This window comes from Impatiens glandulifera, chromosome 8, assembly GCF_907164915.1.
Source record: "Impatiens glandulifera chromosome 8, dImpGla2.1, whole genome shotgun sequence".
In the NCBI taxonomy this organism is placed as follows: domain Eukaryota; kingdom Viridiplantae; phylum Streptophyta; class Magnoliopsida; order Ericales; family Balsaminaceae; genus Impatiens; species Impatiens glandulifera.
In genome coordinates, this window is record NC_061869.1 from 27,694,071 (window position 1) to 27,711,820 (window position 17,750).

The 17,750-nt window shown below is 35.0% G+C and overlaps 1 protein-coding gene across 1 annotated transcript; it reads right to left on the bottom strand.

The window, feature by feature from the left end:
• Positions 1-7,094: 7,094 nt before the first annotated feature.
• Positions 7,095-7,730, bottom strand: LOC124913230. The gene has a single exon (XM_047453826.1). The coding sequence runs from the start codon at positions 7,728-7,730 to the stop codon at positions 7,095-7,097; it is 636 nt and encodes a 211-aa protein (XP_047309782.1).
• Between the last annotated feature and the right edge of the window lie 10,020 nt (positions 7,731-17,750).

Consider the following 17,750-nt stretch of genomic DNA (forward strand, 5'->3'; position numbering starts at 1 on the left):
AGAGAAGAAAGAGAAAGGAAATTAAGGAAATGAAAAAAAATTGAGTATTTATATAATGAACATTTCCACTTCGCGAAACACCGCGTTACGCGATAAGGGTATTTTGGTCCAAAAAAAATAAAGTGATCACCAGAGCAATAAAATTATCGGGTGACAAAGGATACAAATAAGTCCTTCTTTATGGTCATTTCGTCAAATTTCCCTTTGTTGGAGTAAATCCTTAGATGGAAATTATATTTCTCTCCTTTATCCTATTAAAATTGTTTATTCATTTAGAGTGTTAAAATATTTTTATTTAATTAATTTTTTATTATAAAAAAATCCTTTCATAATTTATTCTAAAAATGTAAATGACTTTTTTTTCTCATACAAAATTTATTCTAAAAACTCCAAAATTAAAATAAAATAACAATATAAAACAAGCTTTGTGATAATTTTCGTTGATAGACAATTTTTGTTTTATTTAATATATCTTGAATTAAAATGTTTTAACAATTAAAAATAATATATTTACAAATGAGAAATTGAGAATTATAACCAGAAAATATTTTTATTACAAAAATAAATAAATAATATCTTCTTAGTATTCACTTGTCATAAAAGTAATGTAAAAGTTTAACTAAGAAAAAAACCTAGCATCACTTTCAAGTAAAAACTTGTTTTTTTATTTTGTTTTCTCTTAAAATAATTTTATTTTTTTGTTAAAGACTAAATGTTTAAAGATTGATTTTAATGAGTCGAGTGAAAGTGAAAAAATTAAAGAAAGAAAGAACTTTGCAACATCTATGGAATTTTTTAAATAAGAAAATTTGTTTGATAAAAATATATTATTAAATAAAATTAATTTAATAAAAGTAAAATAAATATATTTTGTATTTTACTTAATAATTAAATTATTTAATTATTAAAATAATAATAATTATACAACTTTTCCTAAATTAAAAATCATTTAATCACATAAGTGTTTCGGTTAGGATAATACTTTAGGGATCTTTGTTTCCTCTAAAAAGATTATAGGCTACTTCTAGAATTTTGGAGGATTTTTTTGTTGTCAATCATTCAGATAACTCTAAATTCCTCAATGGTTTGGCACAATTGTCTGTCTCCCATGAAGTAAGTTTGTGCCGTAGAGCTCCATCTCCTTTGCATTTAGATTTACATCTGCATTTGTATTTGCATCATGAAAGTCTTGTTTATCTCGAAGTTGATAAACCTCATGATGGGAGCTAGTCCATAGACCTCGTGCTTTCGCTTGTTTACGTGGAAGTTGTTGATCCAAGGGATTAGGGTGATATCACTTACCATGGATATCGTCTGAGAATAGATGTTTCGAAACAATTTTTTTAAATGTAATTGTTTTGAAGAGGAAACATACTAAAGATATTCACATAATACATATATAGTAGTCATGTAAGAGTTGTAGTGACGAGATTTAGTTTGGGCATGTTAAACAACCGATTTGGGAGAAAGTATCCAGGTTTTTTGAACTAAGGAGAATTATAAGAATATCATTCACCTATAGTGGAGGAAGATTACCACCTCCATAAACTAGAGAATTCAACAAAATTGGTAAGTTTTTCCCATCTTCTCAATGCTTACGTCCTATTGGACAACTCATTGCCAGAGAGAGGGGTTAATCCCATTCATTCTAGATTTTCCTCTCATAATATCACTCGGTTATCGTTTTGGAGATTATTTTTTCTTACTGATGAGGAACTAAAATAGTGTTATATAGCATAAACCTTTTTTATTTTGCTTATACATGTTTTAGATTAGTACGTACTAAGACGTAATAAGCTAATTGACTTCGAGAGTCGTCACAAAGAAACTAAAGGAAAGAAAATTAGATATTTGTTTTTAAGGGTTTGGTGCTTTGTTACATATTAGGAAAGGGTTCACCATGCTATGTCATATGCGCCTGTACTGATGGACAGTCGTTATTCGAACATAATTGTCCATTGATTGATTGAGAGGATTATTACACAAATATTATGAGTTCAAAACTCTTTTGCTCTTTTGATTATCCTAACATGCGTCTAATCTAAGGGGTCAACCTTATTCCTTACTTAGAGATGACTCTAAGCGTCCATTAGGTTTTAGAGAAGGTTGAGACAACAAAGCCACGAACGTGTCTTGATCACAAGAAAGAACACAAATGTGAATTGAAAAATCCACATGTTGCTTGATTGGAATTCAAGCTGTGGAACCTTATAGGAAATGAGTCCACGAGTGTTAGAAAATTCACATTTAGAATTTTGAGGTATTCAAGCCTCATTTTTTATACTGTAAAGGCAAACATTTATCTAAAAGTGTTTGAAAACATCTAAAATTTGCACTCGAGTTTGAAAATTTTATAATTGTAAAACTCCAAATATGAAACTATGAAAAAGTGTTTTTATAAATGTGCCCCAAAATTTTGAATTTTTTTTGTGGAAGTCAAACATAATTTTGAAGATCTATTATAAATATTTCATAATTTTTGGACCCGTAGGATTCAATATAACAATTTCTAAAGATAGCCTGCATTACAAACAGGTCATAAAAATTATGAGAAAACAATTTTGACCATTCTGAATTTTTTGTATTTTCTAAAATGATTTAAAGACTAAAATCTATAAAAATATATTTTTTTGGTGTAATAGGGAACTAAACAAGCGATAAAGATTTTTAAAATATTTAAAATAGATCTTTAAGGACAAAATTATACCTTAATGATGTTGAAGGATTGATTTGGATGAGAAAGAATAGTCCAAGGGCTGAAATAATATCGAATTATTTAAAATAATTCAAAATTAGAAGTTTATGGTCAAAATGAGACGTTGAAAGAGTCTAGTGGTCAATCTGGATGTAGGCAAAAATGACTAGGGGCTAAATAATTTTGAATTAATTCAAAATTGGAAGTTTGAGGTAGAATTTTAAAAAATTCGAATCTGTTGTCCCAAAGATAATGTCCCACTTGCTCTCTCATAGGAGAGAAGAGAGTGGAGAGAGGAAAGAGAAAATTAAATATTAAAATAAAATGTCATATATATAATTTTTTAGGGTTTAAGATTTAGGGTTTAGGGTTTAAAATTTAGGGTTTAGTGTTTAAAATTTAGGATTTAGGGTTTATTTCATATATATAATTTTTTATTTGTCTAATTTATCAAAATTACATCGTTTTTGATAAATGAGACAGCAAGGGACAGCTTCATTTGGGACAGCAAATCCTCTCTCAATTTTAAAGTTATGGGATTCGGAGGGTTTATTTGGACATAAAGAAGAAGTTATGGGTCTAGAAAATTGGAAAAACATAAAATGTGCTTCAGAAAATCATATTCTCCTTCGCTTTCTTCCTCCATAAATTCTCCTTTCATCGATTTTCAATGTGCATGCTTTGTGTAGGGAATCTCTGCCTGGATGTTGTCTATTCGAGATGTCTTCATTATTCCTCTCTTTGTCGCGATGTTCTTGGACATTATTAAACAAAATTTGAGATTTAGAATAGAGGTGTGCTCTATTTCCAAATCGGAAACATCTCCGATTGAAGACATCTCGCCTACACCTTCATCTGCGTCTTAAGCTTCGAGTGGTTTGACCTCGCGAACATTATACAAACTATATCTTTTTGAGTGAAGCCTCATATTTTCATAATCAAACGAGACATTGGATTTGTCTTACTATGGAAATAAAAATCCGAGCTAGGATTTCGTTGGCGGATATCCTATATCGTGGCTTCGACTTAAGCGAGCTTTTGACATTTTTCTTGCGACAATATGTCCTAGCTTATGCCTACATTGAAGCTTCTAAATGATTGCAAAATGCAAGCACCATTCGAGAGTTCATCTTTCAATAGAGGAGTAGGAGGCTCGACTGACGAATATGAATTGAATTAAAATCAAATTAAGTTGTTCCTATATTTGTTCTCTACCCTTAGACTGAGCACATAATTCTAACATTGATCCCTAGACTGAGCACATAATTCTAACATGGATTTCTATCAAGAATTAACTAAACATCAAGATAAACATTCAAGCACATTACATTTATAATATAAGAAACTAATTGAAATAAATAAAAGCATAATTTAGACGTTGGTTGGCCCAGGAAGAGAATTACTCACAAAACTTTGAGAAATTTGTATAAAATCTTTAATATCTAAAAAAACAATTACAAGAGTAGTTATCTCTCTCTTTTTTCTTATCTAAATGAGAGCAACTTAAACCTTATTTATACTGAATAAAAAAACTCTTAATTTTCTAATTTAATAAATTTTATTGCAAATATTATATTTTTCTCATTATTGCAAATATTTTGTTTTTTTAATCATTGCAAATCTGTTGTTTTCTTATTAATGCAGATCTTCCATTTATTTGTAAAAGTTGTAACAGTTAGGAATAATCCAAAATTCTCCCCCTTAGTCCTGGCATGGTTCGAGATTACGAACACCGATCAGGTGTCGCGTCGTCACTAGTTTTGATACTGGCAAAGCCTTCGTAAGTATGCCAGACTTCTGTTCATCCGTTCGAACAAACTCTACATTGATTTGAATTCCTTTAACACACTCTCGAATGAAATGATATTTCGTGTCGATGTTTTGCTACGATAATGAAAAACTGGGTTTTTCATGAGTGCAATTGCAGACATATTGTCGACATAGAGCTTCACTACCTTAGATTTCGAACCACTTAGTTCAAACAACAATGATTTCAACCAAAGTACTTGACACGATGTCGCTGGTGCAATTATGAACTCTACTTCACATGAGGATAATGCCACTGTCTTTTGTTTCTGGGAGTTCCACAAAACAAGACTATCGTTAATATAAAACGCCATGCCCCCCATACTTTTCCGATCATCTAGGTCACCTACAAGATAACTGTCAGAGTAACCCACTATTTCCTCGTCACTACCTCCTTTTCGAAACACTAGACCTAAGTGTATAGTGCCTTGAAGGTATCGAAGCACCTACTTCACTGCCTTATGATGTATCTCAGTTGGCCTCTCCATGAATCTACTAACAACACCAACAACATAAGAAAAATCTGGCCTTGTATGAAAGAGATAGCGCAAACAACCAATGACTCTTCGATATTCAGTTGCATCAATTGGTTATCCTTCGGGATCCTTATAGAGTTGAGTCTTATGCTCCATTGGTGCCTTTGTTGAGATACAATCAATCATTCCAAATTGTTTAAACACCTTTTTGGAATATGATGTCTGCTTGATTGAGACACCTCATTCGAACTGATTTATCTCGATTCCAAGGTAGTATGAAAGCAATTCGAGATCACTCATCTCGAACTCCCCCATTATTTTCTTTTTGAAAAGTTTGATACCCTTTGGATCTTCACTTGTTAAAATAAGATCATCCATGTAAATGCCAACAATAATTCGGGTATTAGCGTTGCCTCTTGTGTACACCGCTTGCTCCTGTGTACACTTTTTGAAGCCCATTTTCTTCAAACTTTTATCCAACTTTAGATTACACGCACGAGGAGCTTGCTTTAGTCAATATAATGCCTTTTTTAATTTAAGCACCATATTATCCTTCCCTGTGGCTTTGAATCCTTCCGGTTGAGTTACGTATACTTCCTCTTCTAGTTCTCCATTGAGAAAAGCTGACTTTACCTCGAGATGATATATTTTCCAACCACAATTGGCTGCCAAGGCAAGAATGACTCGAATTGTGTCCATTCGAACGACTGGAGCGAAAGTTTTTTCGAAGTCAATGCCTTGTCATTGCACATATCTCTTTGTAACTAAACGAGCTTTGTGCTGGATCACCTCCCTATCTGAGTTTTTCTTGAGCTTAAATACCTATTTGAGTCCAATTAACTTGTGTCCGACTGGCAATGGGAAGAGAGACAACGTATCATTCTTTTCGATGGCTTCAATTTCTTTAGCCATTGCTTCTTCCCATTGTGGTTGTCCAGCCGCTTCATTGTAGTAAGAAGGTTCCTTCGTCTGTGCTAACATCAAGTCTTCAAAATCAAGTGTCACTCGAGGTTCTTCTTTCAAGATATCGGTCATGTTCTTGTATCGAACACGTCCTTCATCACTCCCAACGTGTCCACATACCATGGAGTGGGTAAACCATCTCCTTGGTCTGTTTGTTCAGTCATTTGCTCGAGCTGTGGAGGATTCGAGACAACCTCTTGAAATATTTCTGAAGTAGACTGTCCTCTTGTCGATCCACTCTCAAATGGGATTGTTCGAATTCCAACATGCTCGTGATTAACCTCTTCGTAAACTTGGAAGGGTTGATCACTCTTTTCATTTTTCCAATCCCATGCTGCACTTTCTTCGAACACAACGTCACGACTCATATGGATCTTGTCATTTTGTTGTTCGAGCAACCTGTGTGCCTTACTTCCTTCTTTGACACCTAAATAGACAAACAACTGGCTTCTGTCGTCTAACTTTTTTGATGGGGAGTGGTCACCTTGGCGTGTGCAGTACACCCAAAATCATGAAGGTGCGCTAGGTGTGGCTTCATTCCAATCCACATCTCAAATGGAGTGTTGTCTCGAATAGCTTTGGTTGGACCAAGTTGAGAAGATAGACTGCATGAAGAATTACCTCCCCCCAATACTTGCTCGGGACTACAATGCTTTTGAGAAAAGACCTAGTCATGGCCATCACTATTCGATTACGCCTCTCCACCACACCATTTTGTTGAGGAGAGTACGGTGCGGTGAATTGTCATTCTATCCCTGCTTCTTCACACATCTCTGCAAATTCCCTTGAGAAGAATTCACCTCCTCTATCCGAACGAAGAACTTTGATTTGAAGTCCGGTCACATTCTCGACCAATTGCTTCGTCTTCTTAAATGAAGAGCATGCTTCGTCCTTTGCTTTCAACATATGGAGCCACATCCACCTGGAATTATCATCAACAATCAACATGAAGTATAGATTTCCTCCTAGGGTTGATGGCGTGATTGGCCCACATAAGTCAATGTGCAACAATTCGAGTGGATTTTTCGCTCGAAACTTGGCTTTTAGCGCAAACGGTTGTCTCGTTTGTTTTGTAACTAGGCATGTTCGACAAAGTTGTTTTGGAGGAGAAATTTTTGGAACACTAGCAGCCATTCCCTTATTTATAAGGGACTTTAGTGCTTGAAGTTAACATGACCGAGACGAGCATGCCATAACCATGCTAGATCTTCAAGATTAGCTAAAAGGCAAACCGATTTTGCTAATTTCAAGAAAATTAAATATAGTCGATTATGAGTTCGTCTCACTTTCATGATAAGGCATGAATGATTTTTAGCGAAGACTTTAAGCTCTTCTTTGTCCATCACCACCCTGTGACCTGTCTCGGTAAGTTGCCTGAGACTCACTAGATAACTTGTTAAAGAAGGAATGAAAAAAACTCCCTCGAGAAGCCACTGGTCACCATTTTTGCATTCGAACATGATAAAACCTTTTCCACAAATTTGTATCGTGGAACCATCTCCGAACTTCACCTTTCTAGTGACTACCTCGTCTAGTACAAAGAACTTTTCTTTATCGCCAGTCATGTGATTGCTATCGCCGTTGTCCAAGAACCAAGCATCTTTTGATGTCTCATCGTTCTTAGCTTCTAACATTACTGGAGTCAGCTTCATTTCATTCAGCATGACAACATTGATTGGCGGAATCTCCTCTGAGATTTCCATAAGAAATGTTGGTTCGACATTGTATGCGTGGGTAAGGTGTGATACCTCGTTATTCTTTACTCTACATTGAGTTGAGTAATGTCCCATCTCATTGCAATTAAAACAACGAATGTGAATTTTGTCTCAAGGAGCTCCTCGACCACCTAAACCACCTTCTTTGTCTTTCCGAGACGGTGCTCCTCGGCCTCTTCTCCCTTGGCCTTTACCTCGAGTTCTACCTCCTTGACAACGGGTCCCACTATCTGTGGAATCCTTTTTCCACTAGTTCAACGAGTCTTCCTCGTCCTTTTTTAAACGTGCCTTCTACTCCTCCTGAGTGAGTAGCACTTGTCCTTTGTTTCCTCCAAAGCTTGTGTTTTTCTTGCGCGTGCGCCCCTCGAAGACCTTCAGCCTTCCAACAGCTTCCTCGAATGTTAACGTCTCGAGGTTATAAAACTGCTCGATGCTAGCTACCACACTGATAAACCTTTCTGGCACGGTGTCGAAGAGCTTCTTTACTATCGCAACATCATTTAGTGTTTCTCCAAGGCTTGAGTACCTGACTGATATGGATGTGAGTCGACCAGCATATTAATCGGGCGACTCACTATCGTTCATATGCATCCTATCAAACTCACTCTTAAATGTCTGCAATCATGCGTTCTTCACACGGTCTGCGCCAACGAACCTCGTCTTGAGACAATCCCACACTTCCTTCGTCGTCTTTTTATTTGCCACCTGCATGAGAAAATCATCCGAAAGTTCTTGTAGAAGATGTGACCACGCCTTCTTATCAAGCTGAACATCAATCTATGTGCCTTCTACTGACTCGACTGTCCCCCATACTCCTTGATCCTCCATCATAGCCTGTACATGAATCACCTAACTAATGTAATTCGTGTGTGTTAGCTGCGGATAGTGGAATATTCCATTGTTTTGCTGCACCCCTGATGATCTTGCACCCTTCGATATTGGATCCCACCGGATGGTTTTTGTTATTCACCTGATGTTTTGATACCAAATGTTGGCCCATAAAGAGAATTACTCACAAAAGTTTGAAAAATTTCTATAAAATCTTTAAAATCTAAAAAAACAATTACAAGAGTTGTTATCTCTCTCTTTTTACTTATTTAAATGAGAGCAACTTAAACCTTATTTATACTAAATAAAAAAAACACTTAATTTTCAAATTTAATAAAATTTATTGCAAATATTCTATTTTCCTCATTACTGAAATATTTTGTTTTCCTCATCATTGCAAATTTGTCGTTTTCTTATTAATGCAGATCTTCCATTTATTTGTAAAAGTTGTAACAACCATGAATAATCCAACAAGCACCATTCGAGAGTTCATCATTCAATAGAGGAGTAGGAGGCTCTACTGACGAATATGAATTGAATTAAAATCAAATTATGTTGTTCCTATATTTGTTCTCTACCCCTAGACTGAGCACATAATTCTAACATGGATTTCTATCAGTTAAGAATTAACTAAACATCAAGATAAACATTCAAGCACATTACATTTATAATATAAGCAACTAATTGAAATAAATCAGAGCATAATTTTAAATCGACTTTGTAACCTTCGAAAAACTATTTGTTTTGGTTTCTGTGAAGAGCTCGAAGTTTGAGAATTTCAACCTCAATTTACGTGTCATGAATTTTCTTTTAAAATAAAACATTATTTTTAAAAAATTTTTGATAATTCCTAACAGGTTTTGAATTTAATTAAAAATAATTAATTTGGGGTTCAATTTTAAATAATCATAGGATTTATGATAATCAAATTATAATTTGATTTTTAGAAATCCGTTAATTTAAATTAATTAAACATAATTAGTTTAAAAGATTATTTATTTTGAAACAGAGTCACCAATGGATTTTTGAAAATAAATAAAAATGGCATACATATACAAATATATTGACTAAAATTTCATTCAATTCGTAGTTTGGTGATACTCGAAAGGGCTTTCGCACTTAATCCTTCGTATCCATTTTTAAAAAATTGTCTCTAATTGAAGTTGGCTTTTGAAAATCGGTTGTATAACATTTGGGTTTTAACCAATTATACTTCCGGTCTAAATCATTTTTATAAGTTTTAGCGTTATTTAACATATTGAAACAATAATATTTAAATGTTGGTACATATTGTTGATGATAACTAGGGAGGAGTATACCTGAAGAACATCAGTCATTTTCAGGGTGTTAGGGTTTAGAAATAAACACCAAATAGGCCATAGTTAAAATATATCGGCGTAATCGATAAAGACGGGGGTCTGACTATTGATGACGGCTTCGGGAAAATGTTTTGATAGAAATCTTGTTAAGGATTTAAATCACTTTCTATTCGACACAAACCCTGTCAAACTCTTGAACGATTCAAGTGTGGAAATGTTCGTTCATGTTTGAAGCTAAGAATCAAAGAATGAGAATGTGACAAAATGTAAATAACACAGCAGTTTGTTTATGGATGTTCGGAGCAAACTCTCCTACGTCAGCCCTTCTTCCAACCACCGGAAGGATTCACTATACGTTTCTTAGAATCAAATACAGTTGCACGACTAGCTCATTGTTGAACAAAACAGACTCTGTTCAAATTACAATATAAAGAAGTATATCACTCAGCTAAAACAATGCTTTGATTCTAACTCTCTCTTGATAAACACACAATGAATTTAAATGTTGGTACATATTGTTGATGATAATTAGTGAGGAGTATACCTGAAGAACATTAGTCATTTTCAGAGTGTTATGGTTTAGAAATAAACACCAAACATGCATTCCTTAAAATATATTTTTTTTTGTGAAAACGTCCCAAAAATATTTTGTAATTATTTTCTAATCACTTGGAACGAAGTCATAGAAAATGGTTTGGGGTTGTAACCTATAAAACATGGTTTGGGGTTCAAAAATTACAATATATAATTTTGGGATTTGAAAATTTGAACAAATAGGCCTTAGAACCAAAGTCATAGACCTTGGGTTCGTTTTTGTCGGTCGGGGTCAAAAAACCCTCAGTTTGGGTCAAGGGTCGGGATATTTGGTCGGAGTACCCAAGTCCCTCGGTCGAGATGTTGAGGACTCTTAGTCCCTCGGTCGAGACCCAAGATCATTGGTCGGGGTGTATAAACTCACCGATCATTGGAATTCTCGATCAAGTTCAAGATTCCTCGATTCCTAGGTTTAAACATGTCTGTTCTAGGTTAGACCTCTCGGTTCTGGATATAAAATCCTCGGTCGGACCTCTCAGTCCTAAGTGAAGAACATCGGTCAGACATCTCGGTTCTAGCTCAAGAAAATTGGTCGAACTTGTCTGTTATATCGAATTTCTTAGTTAGATATGTCGGTCCTATGTCTTAGTCCAGACTGATAGTTGTCGGTCAGACATCTCGGTCCTCAAGAACACAAAATAGCAGGTTTGAGCTTGGATTCTTTGATCCAAGAGTTTGAGTAACTTCTCAAAGCTCCCAGAAACATGTCGATCATCATCTCAATGTATCAATCGACCTAGTTGATGATTGAATCATTTAAAACTATTTGTGATCAAATGTTGAATTTTTAGTTTTAAAACTTTTTTAGGACAAAGGAGCTATCCAATAGTTTCCTTATATCTCATATACTGAATTGGTATTAAAACAAGAAGACTAACTGTTCGTTTTGACAAAATCAATAACTAAAAACATGATTAAATATGATTGGGATGGATCAGACGTCATCCAAACAGGTGTCCAACATGATTAAAATCATGTTGGGAAGCTTTCTAGGTTGTGATCTTCAAAGATTAGCCCAAGAATAGCAATTTTTTATTTTTAAAATTAAATTTTGAGTTTTTCTATTTAAGGTTGATTGATTGGCTCTAACCTATACAATTTTTTTTATAAATGATCATAGGATTGATTTCCAACCATAAAATACCATAAATTAAACACCATAAAACAAGCACAAATTCAGCGAATTGTGTGATATATGTGATCGGTGTGTCATGTGCGCCACGATATGCCGACAATATTGTCGCGGTCGTAATTTTCGCTGAAGAAACCCTCGTTTGTCGTCACAAAGAAAATTGAACATCGTTCGTTGTCGTGCGAACTATGTCATCTATGCGATCTGTGCGATCTGTATGCCATGTGCATCACAATTTCATCTCTCGGTCGAAGGGTGGTCTTTATTCGTAGAAATTTGCTAAATCTCCCCGTCGATCTCTCTTAATTGACATTTGATATCATTCTCGATCAAGACTAGAGTGCATCAGGAAATCAATTTCCTTGAAATTCTACAAATTTCAAACCTATGAGCATTGTGAAGTTGTTAAAAGATTCGCTAACACGAATTCGTCTGTGTTGGCCACTTTAAATATGAATTTTGCAAACATCGTAGCTTCACTAGTACGGGAAATTCCCTCTTTGTCAATAGTTGGTACAAGCCCGGCCAACTCTCTTAATCGGGCAATGGGTGAATCCAACAACTGCTCCACTGATCCTAAGACAGAATTCGAATGTAACTAACCTCCAAAAAGGCTTAGGAGATAATTTTACGAATATCCTCCTTGAAAATCATGGATCTCCAAAGATAGGAGGAAAGGGTAGAGATCATATTAATGTGAGCAAGAGATAAAATAAAGATTTTGTAGTCCAAACACTAAGTATAGTTTCTACCAATCCCAATAACACTCATGAGATGAATGCAAATGAAAATAGAATTGTTAGTGGAATACATGTTGATAGTCTAGATTGTGATAGTCTAGGACATGCTCTAGGAGAAGATAGAGTAGTTTAGAAAAATAGTCTATGAAATAAAAAAGTACAAATTATTAACTCGGATTCCAATGGGAATCAAATTCAACTTGAGACTATTGAGATACCTGACTTAGACAAAGAAGCGGGGATGGTAATCTAGAAGGGATTTTAAGGAGAAAGAATTAATGCAGAAAATCTGGGTGAAATAGGAAAAACGCAGAAAACGGTAGCGAAACCATTGGGTAAAGAAATAAACTCGAGGAAATGGAGGGTCGATTTTAATGAAAGGTCAACCTAAAAGGGCTAAGAGCAGGTCAACTTGCATTACCTTCAAGACATAAATCTCCTTAAAAAGAGAAGTACGATAATATTGTGAGCTAGTCTGATGAAACTTTGAGAGAGCTCTCTAAATGCCCAAAATCTAGAGTCTACTTCATCAAGAACAATTCTAAATGGAAGGTAGACTAGGTTTGGAAGAAATCTGAAGAACAAAGTAAAACTCAAGGGAAGGGAATAGAGCAAAAGTAGAGTACATATCATAAAACAGGGCAAAAACAGAGTAACGAGCATAATGAACAATAGAAACAGAATGCGGGGTAGAAGAACAAAGGGGAAACAAAAGCTGACAACCCATTTCAAGAAAGAGGAAAGATTTTTCTTGGAACATTTAAGCCATATGTTGAAATTACAGGTTCCCCGTTTGAATTCAAATTACCCCAAAAAGTTCAGGAAAACTGTGTAAACTTATGGAAAATGTCATAGTGGGCAACTTCATTAGAAGAAACAAGGTGCCATTTCTAGTAACCAAAAAAACCATAATAGAGCAATGGGGGGAAATGGTCAAGAAAAATGTAACATTAAATATTCATGACTTGTACTTTCTCAAATTCAAAGACAGATCAGATCTCAAAAGTATTCTGATCAACAGGCACACATTTGTTAGGAAGAACTGCATGAAACTCAAAAAAATGGGCAGAAGGAATGAACATCTTCAACAAGCCCAAAGAAACTGCGCAAATCTGGTTCCAATTGCACAACATCCCTTCCCACATGTACAATCCTAAAGCATTAAGTCACTTTGTGAGCCTATTGGGGAGTCCACTCTACATGGCCCAACTATAGAAAACGGTGAGCATGTGACTTATGCTAGGATGTGCATTGAGATACAGCCAATATCAAATCTTTCATACCAAATATAACGGACATAAAAGGCAAACCCACAATTATGAGAATTTCATATGAGTGGAGGTCGAGTAGATGTTATGACTGTAACACATTCGATCATGCATGTTACAAGTGCCCGAAAATGATTGAATAAGATTGAGAAAGAGCAAAAAAGAAATAGAAAGAAGAACAAAAAATGTTAGAAAAGGAAAAGGCTGAGAAAGAAAGGTAGAAAGAAATTACTAAAGAATCGGTATTGAGTAAGTAGAATGATCAAGATAAGGAAGGAAATTTAGCACAGGGTTTTGAAGAATAGGGGAAAGAAGATAGAGTGGTAAGAGATTCAGAATCAAAGGCTGAGAATGAAGATGTAATAAAGAAACTTGACCTGGAAGCAAGAATCAATATTGAAGAGGCAGTGGAAAGAGAAATCATGAGAGAAATCAAGAAAGGGGAAGTTGGTGAAGGAAATGAGAAAGATAAAGTAGAGGTAGCTGAATCGGTTGAAATTGTGCAATCTCCAATCTAGAAGAAGGTTGGCGGCCAAAGAAACACAAAAATCAAAAAATAGCAAGTTAAGCAAATTAAGGAAAATACAATTCCTTATAGCCCTGCTATATAGGAAAAACATAAAGGAATAAAAGATAAAGGAAGGGAAATAAATCTGGAGCATCTTCTTTTCATTAATGAACTTAATGACATAGAATATTAGAGAGTTAAATGACCTTATAAAGAGAAGAGAGGTTAGAAGAATAGAAAAAAGAATTGAAATCACAGTATTTGTAATTATTGAAATAAAAGTTAGACAAAGACAAATAGAGAATGTTGCCTAGGGTTGCTTCAATAAAAAATGAGAATTTATTCATAACTCTAATGAGGTTAAAAGCATAAACTGGGTAAGATGGGATAAAAGGAGGGTTGAAGTCAAGATTTTTTTTGAAAGTAAGCAAGTTATTTTGACAGAGGTTATCAATCAAGTAACAAGGGTAAAAATATTCTTTACGGTAGTCTATGCAAACAACTTTAGGACAGAGAGGAAGACACTTTGAGATTATTTTAGAAGAAGCATTACGAACGACGAACTGTGAGTTATTATGGCAAATTTTAATGTTACAAGATTCATGAATGAAAGAGAGCCTAAGACAGACATAACACAAGACATGTGGGATTTCACTGAATGTATTCAAGACATAAGGAATATTGAACCGTCTTCCTCAAATAATATATTTTCCTAGTCAGATTTAAGAGGGGAGGACAACGTGCGAAAGAGAAAAATTGATAGAGGCTTAGTGAATGAAAAATGGGTAGAGTTTTACCCAAGAAGACAAATCCAGGTTTTTACAACCAGGTATCTCTAACCACTACCCTTTGAAATTTTTTTGGGAGAGGTGGAAAAACAAAAAAGACCTTTTAATTTTTTTTAACTTCTTGATGAAAGATGAAGGATTTAATGAAACTTGGAACATCAGAATTAATGGAACAAAGATGTTCAGAGTTTGTGAAAAATTATGATTACTGAAAGGGAAGTTGAATAAGCTAAATCAGAAAAAATACAGTGGGATTTCTAAAAGAGTGGAAGAAGCTAGAACGAAACTGGGGGAAATAGAATGTAAGGCACTGAGAGCCCCGAATCTACCTTATAATAGGGAAGAGGAAAAAGAGGCTCTTACGCGATTTAGAGACTTCTGTTCTGAAGAGGAAAGCTTTGCTAAGCAAAAATTTAGAGAAAATTAGCTTTCATTAGGAGACAAAAATACTTCTTTCTTCTATAAAAATTGTTCACAAAGGAATTTAAGAAATCAGGTCCTAAGGCTCACAAACTCAAATAAAGATGTTTTACAGGGTTAAAATTCAGTTCATGAGGCAATAAACTTCTACAAAGAGATGATTGGAACATAAACAAGCACAATAATATAGGACAGTCAATGATTGGTTTAACAGATTGTGTAAAGGAAAATCAGTGAGGAAAATGATAAACAAATGATTACAAGAGTCAGTATGGAATAAGTCAAAAAAGTAGTATTTTCAATGATAGGGGATAAAAGCCCAGGGCTAGATGGTTACAACACGAAGTTCTTCAAAGAAAATTGGGAAATAGTGGGTAAAGATGTAAGCGAGGGTGTTTTGAAATTCTTCCAAAACAGTAAAATGTTGAAGCAATGGAACGTCACAGTGCTGAATTTGATTCATAAGAATTTAATTTCAGAAAAAAAATTGAGGACTTTTGTCCTATTTCATGTTGCAATGTTATTTACAAAATTATTTCTCAACGTTTGGCAATAGTTATTGATAAGCTTGTAGGATTATGGCAATAAACATTTATTCTTAGACGCTCTATTTCCCATAACATCCTTCTCATACAGAGCTTATTGAAAGGATATGGCAAGAAAAACATATCGCCACATGTGGCTTTCAAAATTGACCTTAGAAAAGCTTTAGACTCGTTCAGATGGGGATCAATCCACGAATTCCTCCTTACTAAGGTTTTTCAATCATTTTTACTAATTGAATTATGCAATGTGTTTTCACTCCTCACTTTGTTGTGGATGTGAATGGTATTCATATAGGCTTCTTCAAGGGTGAAAGAGGAGTAAGGCAAGGAGACCCTATATCTCCTTACCTATTTGTCTTAACAATGGAAATTCTTGACTACATTTTTAAAATGCTTATGAGAAGTCATCATTTCAAATTTCACATGTACTTCAAAGAAGAAGCAATAACACATATATTGCAGATGATCTATTTTTTGTGGCTTATGCGGATGTTGAATTTGTTAGTATAATCAAAGAAGCATGATAGATAAATTAGACCGGTTCAAATAAGAACATAACAAAAACAAATTCCCTGTGCAGGAACGGTCAAGAATCTGACCGGTCAAGAATCTAACCGATCAAGTAATCAAACCGGTTAGAAGAAGAAGCAAAGGATGTATCCAAAACCGGAAGTTATCCGGTTAACCCGAAGCTATGAACAACTGGTAGACATCCTAAACCGAAATGTAATATTCAACCGAAAATCGACGAAGAAACTACTTAAAGAAAGAAGTCAAGATTATCAAACTAAGTACCATCTACAAATTGGTGTAAACGAACACTTTGAGTATCTGCGGAATATGATACCAAAGGAACAGACTGTGACTTTGCCATATCCATACAAGTCTGATGATACTCTGAAGGCTGCAAAAGATTGCTTGAAGAAACAGTTACCATTTTGGTAAAAGTCAAAGGTGCAGTTCTCCAGATGCAGGTAATTGGCCAACTGGCAGTTGCCATATTAAGTAAAAGATAAACGAAGTCGGTCTGCTCCATGCCTTGGAAGCTTAAACCGCATTTAATGCTATGTTGAATCTCTGCTCAACCAATCAAATTCAAGGATTACCCTGAAGGTATCCGTTGAAGAAATGTGATCGTTGGCACATTTCACCTATAAAAGAAGGAGCTGAAGAGGAGTAAATGCAGTCACAAAAGTTACAACAATTCTAAAATTCAAGAGATACAACATTCAAGAGTGCCAACAACCCAAGTTACAAGTTGTGTTTATCTCTCTACAAGAATAAAAGTTTAAGTGTTAATTTGAAGTGTGATTACAATTTCTGTGAGAATTGTAAGAGTGTTTATCGAGTAGTAAATAAGTCTCGATTGTGTAGTTTGGTTGAGTATTCCTTAGTGAATATCCTTCTCGCGGTTTGAGAAGAAGGGGTGACCTAGAAGTTTTATCTCCGAACATCCATAAAAACATGTGTCTTGTTCTTTACTTTCTGCCAGTTCCGCTTTCTAACCGACTCGTACTGTCCCAACTGACTTATATCATTCTAACCGATTCACTAAATCTAAAACCGACTTTCTCCAAACTCCATCTCTATTCATCCTATGTGTGTTGCTTCAGTTTGAAACAAACCACTTCCGCACTTGAACTCGGTTCAAGGGTTTGTGACAGCCTGTGTAGTATTGAAATCGGTGTTAATCTCTAACCGAATTAGCGCCAACCGTTGAGTGTTGTTAGAAAGTGTTAACCGGCCAGACCCCGGTCCGCCATCGGCGATCTAGATCCTAACAATTGGTATCAGAGCAGTTAGTTTCAATACTCAAGCAACCAGAAGCAAGAAAACATGACTTTCGAGAAGCCTTCAATGCTAGAAGGTGATGATTTCGCCAACTGGAAGATATGCATGCACTTGCACCTAATCACTATGGATTATGAGATGTCGTTCATTCTGTCTGAAGGA